Source organism: Crocuta crocuta, unplaced genomic scaffold (assembly GCF_008692635.1).
Source record: "Crocuta crocuta isolate KB4526 unplaced genomic scaffold, BGI_CrCroc_1.0 scaffold39, whole genome shotgun sequence".
In the NCBI taxonomy this organism is placed as follows: Eukaryota; Metazoa; Chordata; class Mammalia; order Carnivora; family Hyaenidae; genus Crocuta; species Crocuta crocuta.
The window spans coordinates 6,715,864-6,735,113 of NW_027533334.1; the positions used below are offsets into that span (position 1 = coordinate 6,715,864).

At 36.3% G+C, this 19,250-nt stretch overlaps 1 protein-coding gene across 1 annotated transcript in view; it reads right to left on the bottom strand.

The window, feature by feature from the left end:
• The window catches only part of VPS13B (vacuolar protein sorting 13 homolog B), a 761,997-nt gene that overhangs the window by 189,214 nt on the left and 553,533 nt on the right, over positions 1 to 19,250 (bottom strand). The window contains exon 34 of the mRNA XM_077748161.1: positions 15,430 to 16,117. Within this exon, the coding sequence (XP_077604287.1) occupies positions 15,430 to 16,117 (688 nt within the window). The remainder of the gene's footprint in view (positions 1 to 15,429; positions 16,118 to 19,250) is intronic.

Genomic DNA, 19,250 nt, shown 5'->3' on the forward strand with positions numbered 1-19,250 from the left:
CACCTAAGAAGCAGGAGAAAATAGTATCTTATTAGGAGTTGTAGAGTGGGGGAAATGGGTGAGAACAAAATGACAAATTGCTCACAGCCATAAGTCTTGCTGAAAGTCAGGGAGAATTCACTTCAAGAAGACATTGGTATTGACAAAGTTCTATTATTTGTTTTTCTTCTGGGTTGACCTGGACGCCAAAAGAAAATACTTCATCATATTATGTCACAAAGAACACCCAAAGAGAAGATTCAGAAAGTCTCCAGTCCGTTCACAGATGGATCAAGATATTACTGGCTTTCACAGAGACTTGTTTCAGATTATATTTTTTGTGCTTGTAGATTACTTTGCTCTTCTTCATAAAAACCTTCATTTCACTTAACTGCTTGGGAGGTCTTCCTCTGAATCTGATAAATGTAGTCTTTGTACTGCTGCTCATTTTTAACCCTCAGCAAATATTCACAGAGTTAAGTATGTTTTTGCGTAACATTTAAATTATATAAAATATAACATGATTCAGTGTGACCAACTCAAAATGAAACTTGGAAAATAAACTCATTTATTTTCTTTGCAGTCTTCTACTTAACAAAAAGTTTGTTTTTTCCAAGCTCATACAGAACAGCTGAAAGCTACAGATATTTTAAGTTTTATTCTATTCTACTCTGCTCTGCTCTACTATGTGGCAAGAAATGTCTTTGTCATAATTAATTGAGCTGAATTTTTACTGAGGCCTCAATGAGAAGGCATTTCCCCACAGATTTTAGTGATAATTTCTCCATTTTAAAGACTGCTATAACACTGAATATTTAATGAAGTCCAGATATTTACACCAGATATTTCTAAATGTTAGCCATTGCAAAATCAGTGTTTTCATTTCTTTTACTATGTGAATAAAGAACTTTTAATTTTAAACATCCCAGGGGCACCTGGGTGGCTCAGTTGGTTAAGCATCTGACTTCAGCTCAGGTCATGATCTCACAGTTTGTGGGTTCAAGCCCCGCGTTGGGCTCTGTGCTGACAGTTAGCTCAGAGCCTGGAGCCTGCTTCGGATTCTGTGTCTCCTTCTCTCTCTGACCCTCCCCTGCTCACGCTGTCTCTCTCTCTCTCTCCTAGAAATAAATAAAACATTAAAAAATTAAAAAAAAAAATTTTAAAAATAAATAAACACATAAATAAATAAATAAAATCCCAATGCCATAAGGAGTTGTTTATTTGAAAGCTAGGCATCTCTTATGAAGAGGACTCGAAGGAGACTTTAAACCACCAGTATTTCTTCCTCCCTCTCCCCATCTTCCTTAACAGTTGCTTTTATCAACCTCAGGTTTACAAAACAGTTGATAATCTGTGCCTCTTTCTGCTTTCTCTTGGCCACTTCTGTGCTCAAGAACATCTCTATGAGTAGGCTGGTTAAGGAAAGCTGAAAGCAAAGTTAGCCCAATGATGACTTTCCCTGGAAGTTCCAGGCAAAGACTCTGTTGTGAAAGATACAAGTAACTACAGTCAGCATAATGTTTTTCTCCCTCAGATTCAGTGGTCTCATGGTACCTTTGTCTTTTACATTTTTGTGGAAAATGAGTGCTAATACAAATATGGAGCAATGTCAAGGATACAAATTTTTCCTCTGGTGGAAAGTTCTTGTAAACTTGTGGTACTGGAAGAAATGTTACTAACTGAAATTTGGGGGATGAGTGCTGAAAAATAAACTTTTGATTCACTGGGTACCTCATTTGAACCATGTTTTCTCCAGCAGGTAAACAGTTTATCACCTTACTCCTGCTATTAGCTTCTTACTGTATTAATCTGATCCTGTTTGCTTGTTTGCAATTCTGGGTAACAAAATCCTGCTCAGTATTATCAACAACTTTTGAAATTACATCATGCTTTCATTTGTAGTCCTACTGATGCTAATGTTATCACTGCTGAGTCATTATGATTAAAATTAATGTGTTCCCCTGCTAGGAATTTACCCAAGGGATACAGGAGTGCTGATGCATAGGGACACATGTACCCCAATGTTCAGAGCAGCACTCTCAACAATAGCCAAAACATGGAAAGAACCTAAGTGNTAAAACAATAAAAATAAAATAAAATTAGTGTGTTCCCTAAACTACTGTTGTGGATTTAAATTTCGGTAATTTTCTGCTTTGATGTCATACTGCACTGAGTTTCCTTTCTGACAGTAGTACGTGATCAAAATATCGCAAATTCCTCAGAAGCATAAAGTAAGTGCTTGTATGATGTAGCACTGCAAATAGCCTCAAGATTTACTTCTGTCTTCATTCTATCAGTTCCAGAAAGTCCAGAAGGATCTAATGCTTGGTTTTTTTAAAAGACATAAGACTAGCCTTTCATTTTTTTTTTTGCAGCATCTTCAATGACCTGTTATGGGCTACACGCATGCTATAGTCTGCCATAGTTAATGAGTCCAGACTGATCCTGGGCTGCCACAGAACCAAAGTGGGCATCTATGGCAGTTCAGGGAGACTGGCTTTCTTTGCCTGAAGTACACACGGTTGTGATATTTATGAAGTAAGTGACTTTTGATGAACTCTTGAGGGACAGCTGGCAGGTGATAGGATACTGTCATACAGAAGAGGTTTATGACATAGTCTGTCACTGACTTAGGACTTACTGAACACAGACAGCCCTATTTCATTGAGCTTTCTCACATTTTGTTCTATGGGAGAGTTCACATCAGTTTATAACACAGTGGAAAATTCAGGGTAATGAGAAGAACATGAACTTTGGAGGCAGACAGATCTGGGTTTAAGTCCTGATTCCTTAAACTGGGTAAATTTAATTTTAACTTCACAGAGTCTCCAAAATGGGACAATCGACAAGATTGTGGGTTGTTGAGAATATTATATCAAATAATATATATAACATGTTTAGTATGGGACATGTCATGGTAAAGTTCAATAACAGTTATTATTTTGTTTCTAAAACACAAACTTTAAACAAAATAGGAGTACATATGTGTGGTGCTTTTCAAGTGTCTACTTCTCCTAGTTTTTGTCTTTGCTTTTTAATTTTGAAAAATCTTTCAGACTGATCTGAAATAAGAGGAAGACAATAGGTAAAATATAAAACTCTTTGTTTATTAGTGGAAAGTATACTGAATTTTGATCTTAAAAACCAGTAGTAAGTTTATTTATATTTAATTCTTAAAACTATTATTGAGGTTTAAAATACTTGTCAATGTACTTCTCTTCACTCTCAAATTCTCCTGGCTAAGGAGAAATTATAGATCTGGCAATTTTTCTGCACTTCAGTTCTAGTAATTATCAAAATTATATTCTTGTGTTCTTTTCCATCCCTTAGAAATATTTGGCCAATGTTGTGTAGCAACATGGATGGACCTTGAGGGTGTTATGCTGAGCGAAATAAGTCAGGCAGAGAAGGACAAATATCATATGTTTGCACGTATAGGAGGATTAGGAGGAACTTGACGGAGGAACAAGGGGGAGAAGAAGGGCGGAAATGGTGGGGGAAAGGGAGAGAGGCAAACCATGAGAGACTCTTGAATGCTGACAAAAACTGAGGACTGATGGATGTGGGGGGAAGGGGGGGATGGGCATGGAGGAGGACACTTGTGGGGATGAGCACTGGGTGTTATGTGGAAACTAATTTGACAATAAACTATTTGTAAAAAAAATAAAAAAAAATAAAAAGAAATATTTGGCCAATGTATGAATCAGGGAAGTAAATAATCTGCAAACCAAACAGACTCTTTTCTGTTTTTTAAACTAGAAGTTAGAACTCCTTTTAGTAAGGTATCTGGGTATATAAACTTTTATACAAAGATAAGACTGAGATGACACTTTAAAATAATTTGCAGGGGCACCTGGGTGGCTCAGTTGGTTAAGCAGCCGACTTCAGCTCAAGCCACGATCTCGCAGTCCGTGGGTTCGAGCTCCGCATCGGACTCTGTGCTGACAGCTCAGAGCCTGGAGCCTGTTTCAGATTCTGTGTCTCCCTCTCTCTCTGACCCTCCCCCACTCATACTCTGTCTCTCTCTGTCTCAAAAATAAAATAAACGTTAAAAAATTTTTAAAATAATTTTCAATGTCCAATAAACATGGTGAGTGCATAAGAACTTCAATTTCACACAGCTTTCTTTTGTTAAGGAAGATAAGCAGAGTTCACAGCCAGAGTAGAAAGGGAGAAAACACTTAAAGAATCAGGGTAGTAGGTGAGGGTTCAGAGATTCTCTACTCTCCCTTCCTCTCTGCAAATTCCCTGACAATATGTTCCTAGATGATTTTTCAGCTTAATCCTTTTGTGCCCAGCCAAGAATACACAAAGGAGTTTCTAAATAGAACTTGAATAAAATTTAAAGCTAAGCATGTTTGGAGGATCTAGATCTATTTGCCTCTATCTATGAAATTAATATTGTTAAACCTCCAAAGGGGCCTCTTTCAGAAGCCACTGTGGTGCTGGATTTGGTTGTTCTCAGCAGCTGGCAGGGTAACTCCCCGCAGCGGGAGGTCATGATCACACCAGTCACCTTTCGACCACTGTATATAAAAAAGGCAAAGCTACATACAGGCCTACTGGGTTTCTCCTGTTTTCTATGGCTTTTATGATCCTTAGCTTGAATGGCATCTTTTTCTTCTAATGTAGCAACAGAAGCAAATGTAGTTCATAAAAACCCTCAAAATGCCTGAAAATTAAGTTGTGAAGGAACCTAGATCCATTAAATACAGAAACAATTCAATATCAGAACAGCAAAATCAACCAAGAAACCAATTCTAAATTGTTGTGGATGCAAAGCAAGGGGCACTATCCCCTTGTTGATATCCAGGCATTTGGCTAACTCCATATGCACTTTACCCGATACTCTGTACCTTGTATGTCCTAGGATTTGATGGGAAAGGGAAGAGAAAATTTCCTGGTTTGAAATCCCAGGCCTCGAGCCCAGAAGAGGAGGAACAGGAAGGATTAAAGTGGTTGCCGGGATGTGTGAAGATCAGTGCCCACTGGCTCTTACTTTTAGAACCAAGTCTTCAGTATCTTGCTAAGATAAAAGGAATTACATCATTTATATTTAATGATGCTAACCAGCAGATGATATGTGAAACATCATTTCAATAAATTCCTTTTATTTTTTGTGTTGCTCTGTGGTGTTCTTGATCTCTTTTCTATTTGGTTTTCATTTTAAATTCTAACATGGGTTTCAGATGTTTTACAGAACAACATTTGATTAAGTTCAGTGTAAGTAAATATAGGGTGCTGTACAGAAAAATATATATGTAGTCATATATATCTATATATATATCTCTAAGGAAGATCAACTTAATCCCAATTTTAAACCTCTTTTCTCTGAGCAAAGTCTTGGTTCTGTAACACTGAAAGACAATTCAGTGGCTTTAAATGATTCTTTCCATTTCTCATGCATTTTAAGTAAATCCTGATGATCAAGATGGATGTGAAAAGGGCCAGGACACTAATCTTTCTCATGTTCAAAAAGGAAGATCCATTAAGCTCTTCCTTTTATTGCTAATAAGTACAGAAGCCCCACTTAGAGTTGAATAATATTTCATAGTCCCAAGGCATTTCATAGATATCTCATTTGGAGCTAAGATTAAACCATGAAACTACAGAGACCAGATAATATTATACCCATTTTAGAGATAAGGAAACTAAAGCACCAAGAAGTTTAGTTATTTGCATCAAAGAATCTTGGCTAATGAGTCAAGACTGAAAGTCAAAGTTTCTGATTTCTGTTCCAATATCCTTCCCCATATGTTAACTCCCCCTGCTGGCTGAGTCACATCGTACTTAACTTTCTCCCCACAACTCTCCCTGAGTGATGCTCGAGAGTTACTCTCATTTAAGAGATCTACTTACTGGCTGATTTTTGTCAAAGTAATAATTTCACTTCATATTACTGGCCAGCAAGAAATGTTCCCAGCAGCTAAATTTTCAGATAAATGTTCAAGTTGTGATCATTATGACATTAAAGTCACAGGTTAATTCTAAGCCTTTCTAGAGACATTAGCAAAACCTTTAATTCTAAAGAGACATGTAATTCAATCCTCTTCTTAAAGTCACAATAACTAAATGAAATCAAGATATGATTTATGAGGTGTAAGGTGGCAGTTTATGATTTTCCAACTGTTGGTTTACTCAGATGTCTCTGGCACATTTTCTGCAGACCTATTCATGAAAGGCTAAAGAAGCCAATTACTGTAACTGAAAATTTTCAAACTACACAATAAGCTATAAAATTGCACTAAAATCACATGAATGCTTTTGGCTGATTACAACCACTATTTTTAAACTCAACTTAAAGATGTTAACGATGATAAAAACAACAACAGATTTAACGCGCATGGGGCCCTGTGCTACGCAGTCAGGTAAGAGCTTGATATACATCATTTAATTCTCACATCAATTCTAGCAGGTCGCTACCAGCATTCTCGCTGTATACTAGATAAGGGGCTAAGGCTTAGAAAGAGGAAATAACTTGCCCACAATCACACAGCTGTTAAGCAGCAGAGCTGGCGTTAGAACTCAGGACTCACTGACTCCAAATCTTGAGCTCTCATTGAACTCTTCCATGTGTGCCTCTTAATCAGACCTGAAGTCATATACGTAAACTTTCATAAAATTTTAAAATGCAGAAAGTACCCTATACTAGAGATACCATGTTGTGGATATTTCTGTCATACACAGAAGTGTGTCATTACCTGCTCTTTCAGTATGAATTCTAATCAGCTCTCCTTTCTCTATTTTTGTCTAGATGATGCTTGAAAAATTATAATAAAGTAAAGAAGTTGCAGGAGAGATGAAGCAATTATCTTCAAATTGATTTGTTGGTTCCTGGCAAACAATGAGTAACAAGCTACTGGACTGTCTGTGTGCTGAGGAAGTAGGAGGGAGAGTTAAATTCCCTCAGAATGGTTCACCTCCTTCACAATTGACCAGATGGCACAGTCATTTTTTCAAAAACAAACAAAAAGCCCCAAACAAACAAGAAGAAAAATGACTTTTTAAGTCTGCCTTGGGCTGCATAGTCAAGATATGAGGCAATTTCAAATCTGGATTCCATTACCTTAAATAAAATAAATACCAATTTTTAAATATTTATAAACACAACTAATACGATTATGTTAAAAACAACTACATACATCTTTATTTAAATGAGAACTGCCAATATTACAGCTGCTACATATAAAGGTACTGGCAGAAGATCTCGTTTCTGTTAGAAGTTGCTTCAGGTAAGAAGGACATGGAAAAGCCCACTGTCACATTATTTTAATATTTTAAAAAGAAACTTGTTAACTCACAGATGTATTATCTACCTGGACTAGATAAAAGATCGTTTATAGTTTACTATTAATAGCAAGAGTCATAAAAGAAATGTGGGTTGATAATTAGGCGTTAAATAACCTGCCATTATCTAAACTATGGCGAGTAAAACAAATGACCACACACATATATACTTGCAGGTATAGCTGGCAAATTTAAGATCACTAAATTATGCAAATTGGCAATGATATTTTATCAATCTTTCATTTATAAGCAATTGTCATCAGTTTTTTAATACACATATTTTTATTAGATTCTTATATTCAATCTCATTTAAACACTTTTAAATGTTCCAATAACCAAATTAAGTATTGGTTTTTAAATTTAAATGAACTAAAACGAATGAATTTAGTTCCTGAGCCATATTAACCATATTTCAACACCTTAACAGTCACATATGCATATTATATATATCACTTATGCATATACATATGTAAAAACCTAAATTCTAAGAGAGGCTACCCAGAATACATGGCAAGTGGAATCTATATTTATACCTATACCTGCATCTTTTTTTTAGAAACCTGAAATGAAACAGAACTGATGACAATTAGGCACAAATGGTGCATAAAAAAAAAAAAAAGGTTTCTTAAATGCAGGTAGAGGTATAAATATGGATTCTATTAATCATGTATTCTGGGTAGCCTCTCATAGAATTTAGGATTTTACATATGTATATGCATAAGTGGTATATTTAATATACACATGTGTATTCACCAGTCACATGTGCTGAGAAGGCAGACTGACATGAGGGACAATGAATTTCATAGCATTTCTTCTAATTTGATTTTATACTATATGAAAGGATATCCCTCAGGAACACAGACAGAGAACACTAGTACCACCCTTTGAGTATCTGGACATGTTCTCTGCTTAACGGTGACATGTGCAGAATCAAGTTAATGCTGACAACTCCCCGGGAGCAGTTTTTTCATTACAGCATATTAACTGATCTGTGCTCATAGATGTAAAGATATTAAAGTATCACTTTTGGAGGAAATCCTGTATTAAGTTTCTCAGGAAGCCGTGTCTCTGCTAATAGACTAGATAATAATTTTATTATTTTAAAACTGAAGGATGTCTGGGTGCCAGCCAAAGGTTTGTAATCAGCTCCCTGCAACCTCTCATGGTGCTTACAATCAAAACTCCAAGAGAAAATACGAAGAACAAATGCCTGAAGACTCTAAAAAGTAAATAAGAACAATGTCGATTGGGGAGGAGAGTCAAACTTGCTGATGCGACTCCTACCGTGGCGTGTTTCCCAATTTGGTTTGTTTTACCTCTTTTCTCCCATAGCTTTCACTTGAAAGCGAGTCTTAGGTTGTGGTGCACAGTGATGGCAAAAACAGCCACAAGTCCTTATGTCTGGGAAATAAGGCCTCTGTGATTTCACAAGTGTAGGAAAAACCTGCGGCCTTTTATATTTCTTTTTTCTCTTCTGGTTTTGCCTGAAGGGTGGGTACGGTGTGTGTGTATGAGGGGGATGGGCAGGTGCTGTAATGGCTGTGCTGTGTTGCCAGTGACACAGCATTTAAGACTTTAGCAGGCATTATAACTGTGTTTCATCAGGTAGGTAAACATGCTTGAAATGAGTGGAGATATAGAAGTTCTCAGAAGAGAAACAGGAACTATAGAAAAGAACCAAATAAAAATTTTAGAACTGGAAAACCAGAGGAAATGATCTAATATGAAGCACAGAGAAGAAAAAAGAAAACAGGAAAAAAGGAAAAAAAAAAGAATGGAGTCTCAGGGACCTGTGGAATAATACAAAAAGTTTAATGTTGGTGTCCAAAGAAGATTAGCAGAAAAACATTTAAGAAATAACAGCTTAGGGGCGCCTGGATGGCTTAGTCGGTTAAGCGTCCGACTTTCGCTTAGGTCATGATCTCGCGGTTCGTGGGTTCGAGCCCCGCGTCGGGCTCTGTGCTGACTGCCAGCTCAGAGCCTGGAGCCTGCTTCAGTCTGTGACTCCCTCTCTCTCTGACCCTCCCCTGCTCATGCTGTCTCTCTCTCTCTCTCCTAGAAATAAATAAAAAACATTGAAAAAAAAAAAAGAAATAACAGCTTAAAAGTTCCTCAATTTAGTTTTAAAAATCATACAGTTACAGAGTTAAAGAGGTCAGAAAACCTCAAAGAGGATAAATTCAAAGAAATCAAGCCCAGACACATGATAATTAACGTACAGAAAACCAAATATAACGAAAAAAATCTTGAAGGCACCTAGAGAAAATAAACACATTACATATATGGAAACAACTGTGATTACCATGGATTTCTCATCAGAAAACACAGAGGAAAGAAAACAGTAGAACAGTATCTCTAAAGATTTCACTAAAAAAAAACTATTAGAAGTAATAAATGAAGTCAGCAAAATTTCAAGATAAAAATGTGTATGTGTTGTGTTTCTACACACTAATAATGAAAGTAGCAAAAAGAGAAATCAAGAAAACAGTCCCATTTACAACTGTATCAAAAAGAATAAAGTACCCAAGAATAAAGTCAATCAAAGAGGTAACAGACCTGTACATTGCAAACCATAAGACATTGATGAAAAAACCTGAAGATGATGAAAATAAATGGAAAGATATTCCATGCCCACAGACTGGATGGATTAATATTATTAAAATTCGGTACTCTCCAAAGCAGCCTGCAGATTTAATGCAATTCCTATGGAAATTCCAATGACATTTTCACAGAACTAGAACAAATAATCCTAAAATCTGTATGGGACCACAAAAGACCATGAATAGTCAAAGCAACCCTGAGAAAGAAAAACAAAGCCAGAGGTATCAGGGTCCATGATTTCAAACTATACTACAAAGCTACAGTAATGAAAACAGTATGGCACCGGCATAAAAACAGACACAGAGATCAATGAATAGAATAAAAAGCCCAAAAATAAACCCACGCATATATGTTCAAGTAATGTTCAACAAAGGAAGCAAGGATATACAATTGAGAATATGCAATTTAGTAAATTGTGTTGTAAATACTGGACAGCTATGTACAAAAGGATGAAACTAGACCACTATCTTACACCATATAAAAATCAATTCAAAACAGATTAGACTTCAGTGTAAGACCTGAAACCATTAAATTCTTATAAGAAAACATAGGCAGTAAGCCCCTTGATATCAGTCTCAGTGATGTCTTTTTTGATCTGACTCCAGAAACAAGGGAAACAAAAGCAAAAATAAACAAAGGACTAACTATATCAAGCTAGAAAGCTTCTGCACAATGAAGGAAACCATCAACAAACTAAAAAAAACCAACCTACTGAATGGGAGAAGATATTTGTAAATGATATGTCCATTCAGGGGTTAATATCCAAAATACATAAACACTCTTATAATTTCACAAAAAAGCAAACAATCTATTTATGATATGGGCAAAAGATCTGAATAAACATTTTTCCTAAGAAGACATACAGATGCCCAAGAGGCATATGAAAAGAAACTCACCATCACTAATCATCTGGAAACTGAAAATCAAAACCACAATGAGATATCACTTCACTGTGGGAATGGTTATTCTCAAAAACTCAAGAAATGACTAATGTTATTGACGATGTGGAGAAAAGGGAACCTTTGTCCACTGTTAGTGGGAATGTAAATTGGTGCAGCAACTATGGAAAACAGCATGAAGGTTCCTCAAAAGGTTAGAGCTACCACTTGGGGTGCCTGGGTGGTTCAGTCAGTTACGTATGTGCCTCTTGATTTTAGCTTAGGTCATGATCTCATGGTTTCTAAGTTCAAGACCCATGCTGGGCTCTGCACTGACAGCGTGGAGCCTGCTTGAGATTCTCTCTCTCTGCTCCCTCCCTGACTCACACACTCTTTCTCTCAAAATATATAAATAAACTTAAAAAAAAAAAAAAGAGCTACCACATATATACATCCCTCCCACACACACATCCACACTGGAATACTACTCAGCCATTCAAATGAATGAACTCTTGCTGCTTGTGACAACATGGATGGGCTTGGAGAGTTATTATGCAAAGTGAAATAAGTCAACTAAAGAAAGACAAATGCCATATAGTTTCACTTATATGTGGTATCTAAGAAACCAAAGAAAATAAAACCCTCATAGACTCATAGATACAGAAAATAGGCTGGCAGTTGCAGAGGCAGAGGTTGGGAAGGCCCGAATGGGTAAAGGGAATTAGAAAGTACAAACTTCCAGCTATTAAAAAAAAAAAAAAAAAAAAAAAAAATGGGGATATAATGTACAACATGGGGAATATATTAAACAAAACTGGATTAACTTTGTAAGGTGACAGATGGTAACGACTTACTATGGTGATCATTTCACAATGTAAACAAATGTCGAATCACTATGTTTTTATACCTGAAACTAATACTGTATGTCAATTATACCTTCAAAAATTGAGTATAAATACTGCAGAAAGATGTAGTAAGTTATCTCTTTCATTTTTAACTTATGATGCCTTTAACTTTTCCTGGATCTTTCTTAGAAAGTTAGCTTCATGATGACACCCCTTTTCATCCTTCCAATTAAGACACTACAATGACTTGTGGAAACTAATTTGACAATAAACTATTTGTAAAAAAATAAATAAATAAATAAATAAAAATAAAAAGATAAAAAAAATAAGACACTACAATGACTCTTTCACTTTGGAATCCAGAAATGAAACTGGCCACCTCAACTTTTCTCTTCCCCCTGAATGTTAACATTATAGGCATTCTTATTTTTCTCTTTTTTTCTTACCCACATGATTACAGGGCTTCAAAAGAATCCTGACATGGAACAGAACAGCCTTTTCTTTAGGGTGGAAAAGTGCTACAGTAAGTGTCCCTGGTTAACTAAATTGATAATGGGACTTGTATACTTCACTCAAATGGACCAATTCCTTGGATCTGCTTTAAAAAAATAACTTCACTAATATTTAATAAAATTTATGCATCTAAAGCACTTAATGAATGAATTAGCGCTCCACTAGAATATCAAAAGAAAATCTGCATCTTTAAGACAAGTCAGAATATATTTTATTCTGTTAGGGAACTCACAGATGTCAACTCCCTGAGGCCAGGGCAGTATAGTTTAAATATTTTTAGAAAGGTAAGTATGGGAAGATGAATTTCAAATTACAGAATAATGAGGCTTCAGAATTGAAATGACCTTGTTAGTATCTATCATAATCATCACATTTTACAAATAAGAAAACAGAAACTTGAGGAAGTAAATTGCCTGGTTAAGATCACCCTGCTAATTAATGGCAAATTCCAGGCTTTCTGGTTCCCAGTTTGGTAATCTTTTTGCTGTATAAGCATAATAGCTAAAGCAGTATAAGTAAATATTTATTTGGGCTTACTATTTGCTTTGCTCAATGTTAAGTACTTTCATGAATTAACTATTTTCAGTTTTACAATTGCCCTATACATAGGTATACATCTTGTAAATAACAGAACTAGAATTAAATCTTAGGTTTGTCATGCTACCATGAGGCAGTACTGTGTCGTCATATCATGATACATTTAAGATACAAAAATTCACCAGTTAAAATATTACAGAGGGAACCATTTGCATATTCTGGCGTGGAAAATGAAGGCTGACAGAGAACTGTGGATTCATATGTTTCTCTGTACCCCAGGGATCCACTGAGTGACCAGACTTAGGAGTTCAATAAATCTTGTTTTGAATTTTAGCTCTGTTTATTGCTATATCTGTAATCTTGGACAAGTTGCTTAACTTCTGTAAACTTTAGTTTCCTCTTCGTTAAGATAGGATTATATATAGCATTTCAGAGTTGTTATGAGGATTAAATGAGAAAATACATTTAAAGAAGTTAGTACAATGTCCGGCACAGAATGAATACCCCATAAATGCTAGTTGCTTCTTTAATATTTTTAGCTATTTTAACTACTTACTTTCTGATAAAATTCAATTTTAAGAAATGTGATAATTTATATTGGTAACTTTTTTGGATAATGTAAATGTTAAAGTAGACACATTTTGTGTAAAGAAAGGCATCCACAAAAATATTATGCAAAAGATGCTCCTTAGAAGGAATGTAAGCCTTTTTCTTCCCACATGGGATCCCCCTGTAATGAAGTGGCCCATAACCTTCACTCTAAGCTTCATCTACAGATATTGGGTTCCATGTTGGTCTACATACAAGGATTTTAATTTTTTTTAAAAAATTTTAAACTGTGTTTTTAATTTTAATTTTTTTTATGATTTTATTTTTAAGTAATCTCTATACCCAGGCATAGGGCTCAAACTTACAACCCTGAGATCAAGAGTCGCATGCTCCACTGACTGAGCCAGCCAGGCACCCCTGAGGAGTGTTTTTAAACAAAAAGTATTTTATTATTCCAACCTAAGAACTGATTATAATTCAAATGCACATCTTTGATATGAGCCCTGATAATTTTGCTGAACTCAGTATCAGAATCTTTTAGTCGAAGCCACTGAAGCTACCAACCTAAGCAACTTCAGCTGAAAGAACTTATGGAGAGCCTTGGAATTAAGGCTTATTTTCCCATTCTGCACATAGTTCTGGTCAATGCTAAGGAGACCCCAAACAGGTAGCAGGTATATAGGCATGAGTTCCTGAATAACATGAAACATCAATCTCAGTACCACTCCCTTCTTCAGTGCCCCTGATGGACCTGTTGTATTTCCTACTGTATTCTGTACTCAGTAAATGAGAATGTGTTTGAGGAAGGGAAACAGAGGTTACGCGTAGATGTTTAACAACTGGCTCTCAGAGCAGGAGAGCTGACTGACAGCATTTGCCCATCTATGTGGCTAAATATTCTTACTCTGGCCGATTTAAACTACCAGTGGTTTAACAACTATCTTTCAAAGTTCCTAAACATTTAACAGCGGGCTCTTGCAAGCCAGCCTGAGCTGGTACCAGTGTGTCAACGGAGAGCAGGCACGCACGCAGTCTAGGAGGCAACCCTAGATTGTTCTTCCTCAGCAACTGGCTAGTTACCCTTTTCCAAAGTAGAGGACTTGTACTACACTTCAGAGACAGCCAAGGGCTCCTCTGACCCTACTTCCTTGGGCTGAAATGAATCCTGATCCTCACACCTGCCACCTACTCTTCAGGAGCCTGCTGTGTAAAATGGTTCTCCCTTATGCTAAGAACAAACCAGCTGGACTTCCAGATTGGACAAATTCTCCAAATGCCTCACCGCCAGCTTCCATCTCCTAGACGGGGCCACCTGATAGCAATATAAATGACTGATTTACATCTGAGCTTTCTAGGACCTTCTTCCAATATTGAATCTTAGATGTCCCAGTACCTCTTCCTGTTCTCCCGCCAAATCTCCAATTCTACATCAATTCAGGGAAACTATCTCTACACTTTGACCCTGTTTCCATCAGCCCTTGTTACTATCAGCCGGTATATTTTAAATCCAAATCCCTGATCGCCTTCCTACTCTTAAGGGCAACAAGCTTCAGAAGTTCAACATAATTATTATAATGTAGGGTGCTCTTTGGATGTAAGAAAGGTATGGATGGAGAAACAAGAGCCAGTTGGCCAATACCACTAATAAATGTGTTTTTTATACACATAAACATCTTTAAATGATCTTACCTTACTAATAAGCTTTCTCAAATACATTTAATATAATGCTGTTACAGCAAGATGATGATTAGATCAAACAGGTACCAAAACAATAAACTTCATTTTCTAAGTTTTTTTTTTTTCATCCAACGGACTTGCTGTTTATAACAGCGCCCTTTCCTCTTGTTTTGTTTTCAAAACCCGAACAGCTGCATTAATATGGAAAGCATACCCATGGGCCATTAGTAGGAAAAAAGCTTTACTTCCCAATCACTGGAAATTCTTAAGCATTTCTATAGGCCAGAAAGAACCCGTTTCACTCAGCTCTTGGAAAAAAAAAATGAATATTCAGAGGCACGGTAAGAACATTGAGGCTAAACCTTGATACATTTCAGACATTTGCTTAAACATGATTCAGCTGTGGGACATGAACTTTACATATTTACATATTCCACAGAGAAAAGAAGTCTTGTCTGGTCTGCCAGCTGTTTTCTGTTTGATCAATCTTGATATGTTGGGAATAAAACTTACTATGTAGTAGTAGTAGTTATTAGCACTCCAGTAAATTTGAAGGCTCTTACCTGTACATTTGTAATCAGAGGCTACCCCTTTAAGCACAGCATCAAAAATGGATATTTCCACTCGCTGCTTTCTGTGGTGACAACTTAGAAGCAAAGAAGGCTGGGACACAATAAAGTACAGAAAAGGTTCCAGCTGCAAGTCACCGGTTCCTCTTCGTCCTGGCTGCCGAACGATAGTGATACCAAGTGCCTGTCTAGCAGATGACCTTGTGGATGCATGAAGACTTTCAAGAGAGATGACCCCTACTTTTTTCCCCGAAGGAAAAGATACGCTGCTGCTCAAGAGATCTTCTGCTGTTACGGTAGAAATACATGCCTGGCTGGGCTTAGCAACATCTGAATCGACTTCTGGGAGATTTAATGAACTCTTGCCTGTTTTTTCATCATCCTTATGTTCTTGCGATTTTGATTTGGGTATGGCCGTACAGGAATAGGTCATTAGTGAGATTTTACTTGCAGTAATAAATATGTCAAAAGGAATAAAATTGAGATTTTTTACAATTGATGACTGGCGTGAGGGACGGGCGATGCGATGCTGACTGGTACCGCTGTGCTGCTCTATTTGTACTATTCTGATTTTAACACTGTCGCTGCCAATTCCACTATCCTGAGCACCACTGTACCGAGACGAGGTTTCAGCCACATTTCCGTCAAATGCATCTGTTTTTTTCTGTTCTTGCTTAGAGATCTGTAAGGAAAAGTAAAGTATTTTAAACTAGTTACATTCCAAGTGTTATTATATAAAGGACATTATATAAATATGTTGTTAAAATGGCTCTAGTATAACCCGTATCAGAGTAAAAGTGACCATTCAAAAAATTATTCATATTAAAATGCCAAGGAAATACTTGAAAAAGAGCATCATATGTGCATTTCTATTATTAACATAAACCTCTGAGTATATTTTGAGTCAGGCTTCCTTTCTTTGGACTAATACTAACAGTAGTATATATTTAAAAATGCCTCTTTAAAGAATATGTTAGTATTCCCTACAGTGATTTTTTTCAAGTAGTACAATAAACTTGTATTTCAAAATCATTACTATTGGTTGAAATTATATTTTAGGTAGAATTAGCTTACACTGTTTACCCTTGTCATTATAGAATTAATATGTAAGTTTCTGGATAGGTGAAAAGAGAGGGAAAAATCAGCAGTCTTAAATTCTCAAAGACAAAGAGAAGTAAAATAAGGTGTATTTTATTAAAAATGAAGTTTATTTTTCTCTATAATAGGACTTGAAACCAGAGTATATGTAAGTGATGGAGCAAAATATAAGTAAGTAAAGCCCTTGAAGGTCACCAAAGGCTACTCATTCTCAAAATTTTCCATCTCCCACTCCCTGTGCGGAGAACAAAGGACAACTTGGTGGCCAGCAGTTCTGGTCACTATGGCGGCACAGCGCCGAGATCTCTAGTTTGCTTCTCTGCTTCCCCTTTCTTAGGTCTGCCAACTATCAGTTCATGAGACGCTACTCTACTCGAGACCTCGATGTTTCATTTGTTTTGTTACCCAAGTAACACAGATTCATTAAAGAAGCCATGGACCATCTGAGAAAAAACCCAAATCCTCCCATCACTTGTCATCAAACATAACCAAGAGTAATATTTTAGTGCACTTCCTTTCAGTATTTTTTTCTCTACTTGTACAAAGGTCCCCCACCTTCAATCCCTTTATGGTTATCATCATACCATAGAGACAAATTATACCCCAATTTTTAAAAATGCTAATATACTCTTCATAAATGCTGTTTTAAAATGCTGTATAATATTTCATTTAACGTCAGGAACACTTTCATATAATTGAGCATTCCAGTTTTTAATTTTTCTCAACAAACATCTTGAAAAACACTGAATATTTCCTTAAAAAAGCTCCTAAAAATGGAATTACCAGGTAAATGGCACAAAAAAGTTTAAGGTTATTGAATATTGTCAACACTCTTCCAAAACGGCTGCATTAATTTATATTAGCACCAGCAATGGAAAAATATTCTCCAAAGTTCTGCATGTTGCTTATCATTTCTTGGTCTTCTTTAATTTAATTGATAAATATAGTATCATTTTCCACATGGTACAAATTATTATGAGTTGCTTATGAAAATGTTAAAGGCTGTTAACTGATTCAAGACAGTGATGTAAGAATCACTAGAATTTTAAAAATATTTCTTGCATATTGAGTTTTAAATGGCTGAAGGAGACACATACTGTTATAAGAGTCCAACAAGAACTATCTGAAGCAAAAACAACTTAGCCCTGTTCTTTGAAGATACCACGTCCTCTCAAACCATTCTATTTGTGTGATGCTATTCCCTGCCTGGAGAGCCCTTTCTGAGGTTCTTGGAGCTGGCAAATGTTTCGCTATCCATCAAGACTCAGAACAAATGACACTTGTCTCAGAATTGTTCTCTCATTCTTTTCCTGCTTGGTGAACCTAGCACTTTACACATACTTCAGCTTTCCCCTAAAATGTTCTGTGGTGGCAGTATTAGATAGTGTTAAAATATTTATAGGCTTCAGAGGCAGATGGCTGTGGGGTCAAGTCTGATACTTTCTGACTGTAGGATTTTGGACAAGTTACAAACCTCTCTAGGGCTACATAACCTCATCTGTAAAATGGGGATATTAAATTTGACCTCAAAGGGTTTGAAGATTCAATGAGCTAATCTGCCTAAAGAGGCCAGGACAGTGCCTGGTATATAGTAAATACCTAAGAATAGGCCGCTGCCACACTCCTGTCTCTTTTACCAGGTATCGGAATGTGGGAAGGACTGGGCCACATTTCTTGGCTTTTGTCTATCACTAAGGATTAATGCCGAGCCTGGCATGCTTAAGAGAAGATCCATAAATGTTTGATAATACGTTAGTTTCTGATAGAATATTACATGAAAAAAACTGCTCTGCATACTAGAAATACATGATTGTTAGCTTATAGACACATGTGGACACAGACCTCCCATGTACTGTTCTCTTTAAGGTCTTTCCAGATATATTCATGGGCTCTTTCCTGATCTGCACTCTCTACCTTGAGAGCGGTCCGTACTTTGAGCAATCTTCACAGTCTCTGCTGGGTCCTCAACCTCACGCTGGGGACATTAACATCCAACAAAGTTGCTTCAATGCTAAATGAGTTAATGCGCACACAGCAGCTGCAATAAAGGGTAAGTTAAAAAAGAAAAAAAAGAAGTCCCCTACTTTGTGAAGACTTCTTCAACCCTACCAGATGGTGCTAGTCTTACCAGCTTTTACACTTTTATAGCAAACTAATATTATCATAGCACTTTTCACACTGTGTTCTGTCTCAGAGCAATTCAATTGTAAGCAACTAATGATTAAAAAATAAGATACCACACACTGAATATGTTTGTTATTTACTAAATGTTAGCACATACATATGTTTTCTACACCAAGTGTTATAACCCTTTGAGGGGGCAGTGTTATCCCCATTTCACAGCCAGGGAAACTGAGGCTTAAAGAGATTAATCAGTAGATACAAAGTTAGTCAGATATTAGGCTATCGGTAAGAGGGAATGTCATTAGTATTCCTAGCACACATGATATTCCTTGTAACATGGCAGAGTTTAACAACTGTGTGCTGACTAAATAAAGGAACATATTTAACATAAAAATTCAGTAAAATTAAAAAAAAAACAGGGCAATTACCAAATGATAACTTTATTTTAAAGCTTTTAGTTATCCCTATTATAAAAATTTCAAATATATACCAGATCCATTACCAACTAGGAATTCTCAAATAATATGTGAAAAAAGTAGTCTAGGACTTACTGACCATGTTTTTTTTTTTTTTTTTAACTTTTTTTAATTGTT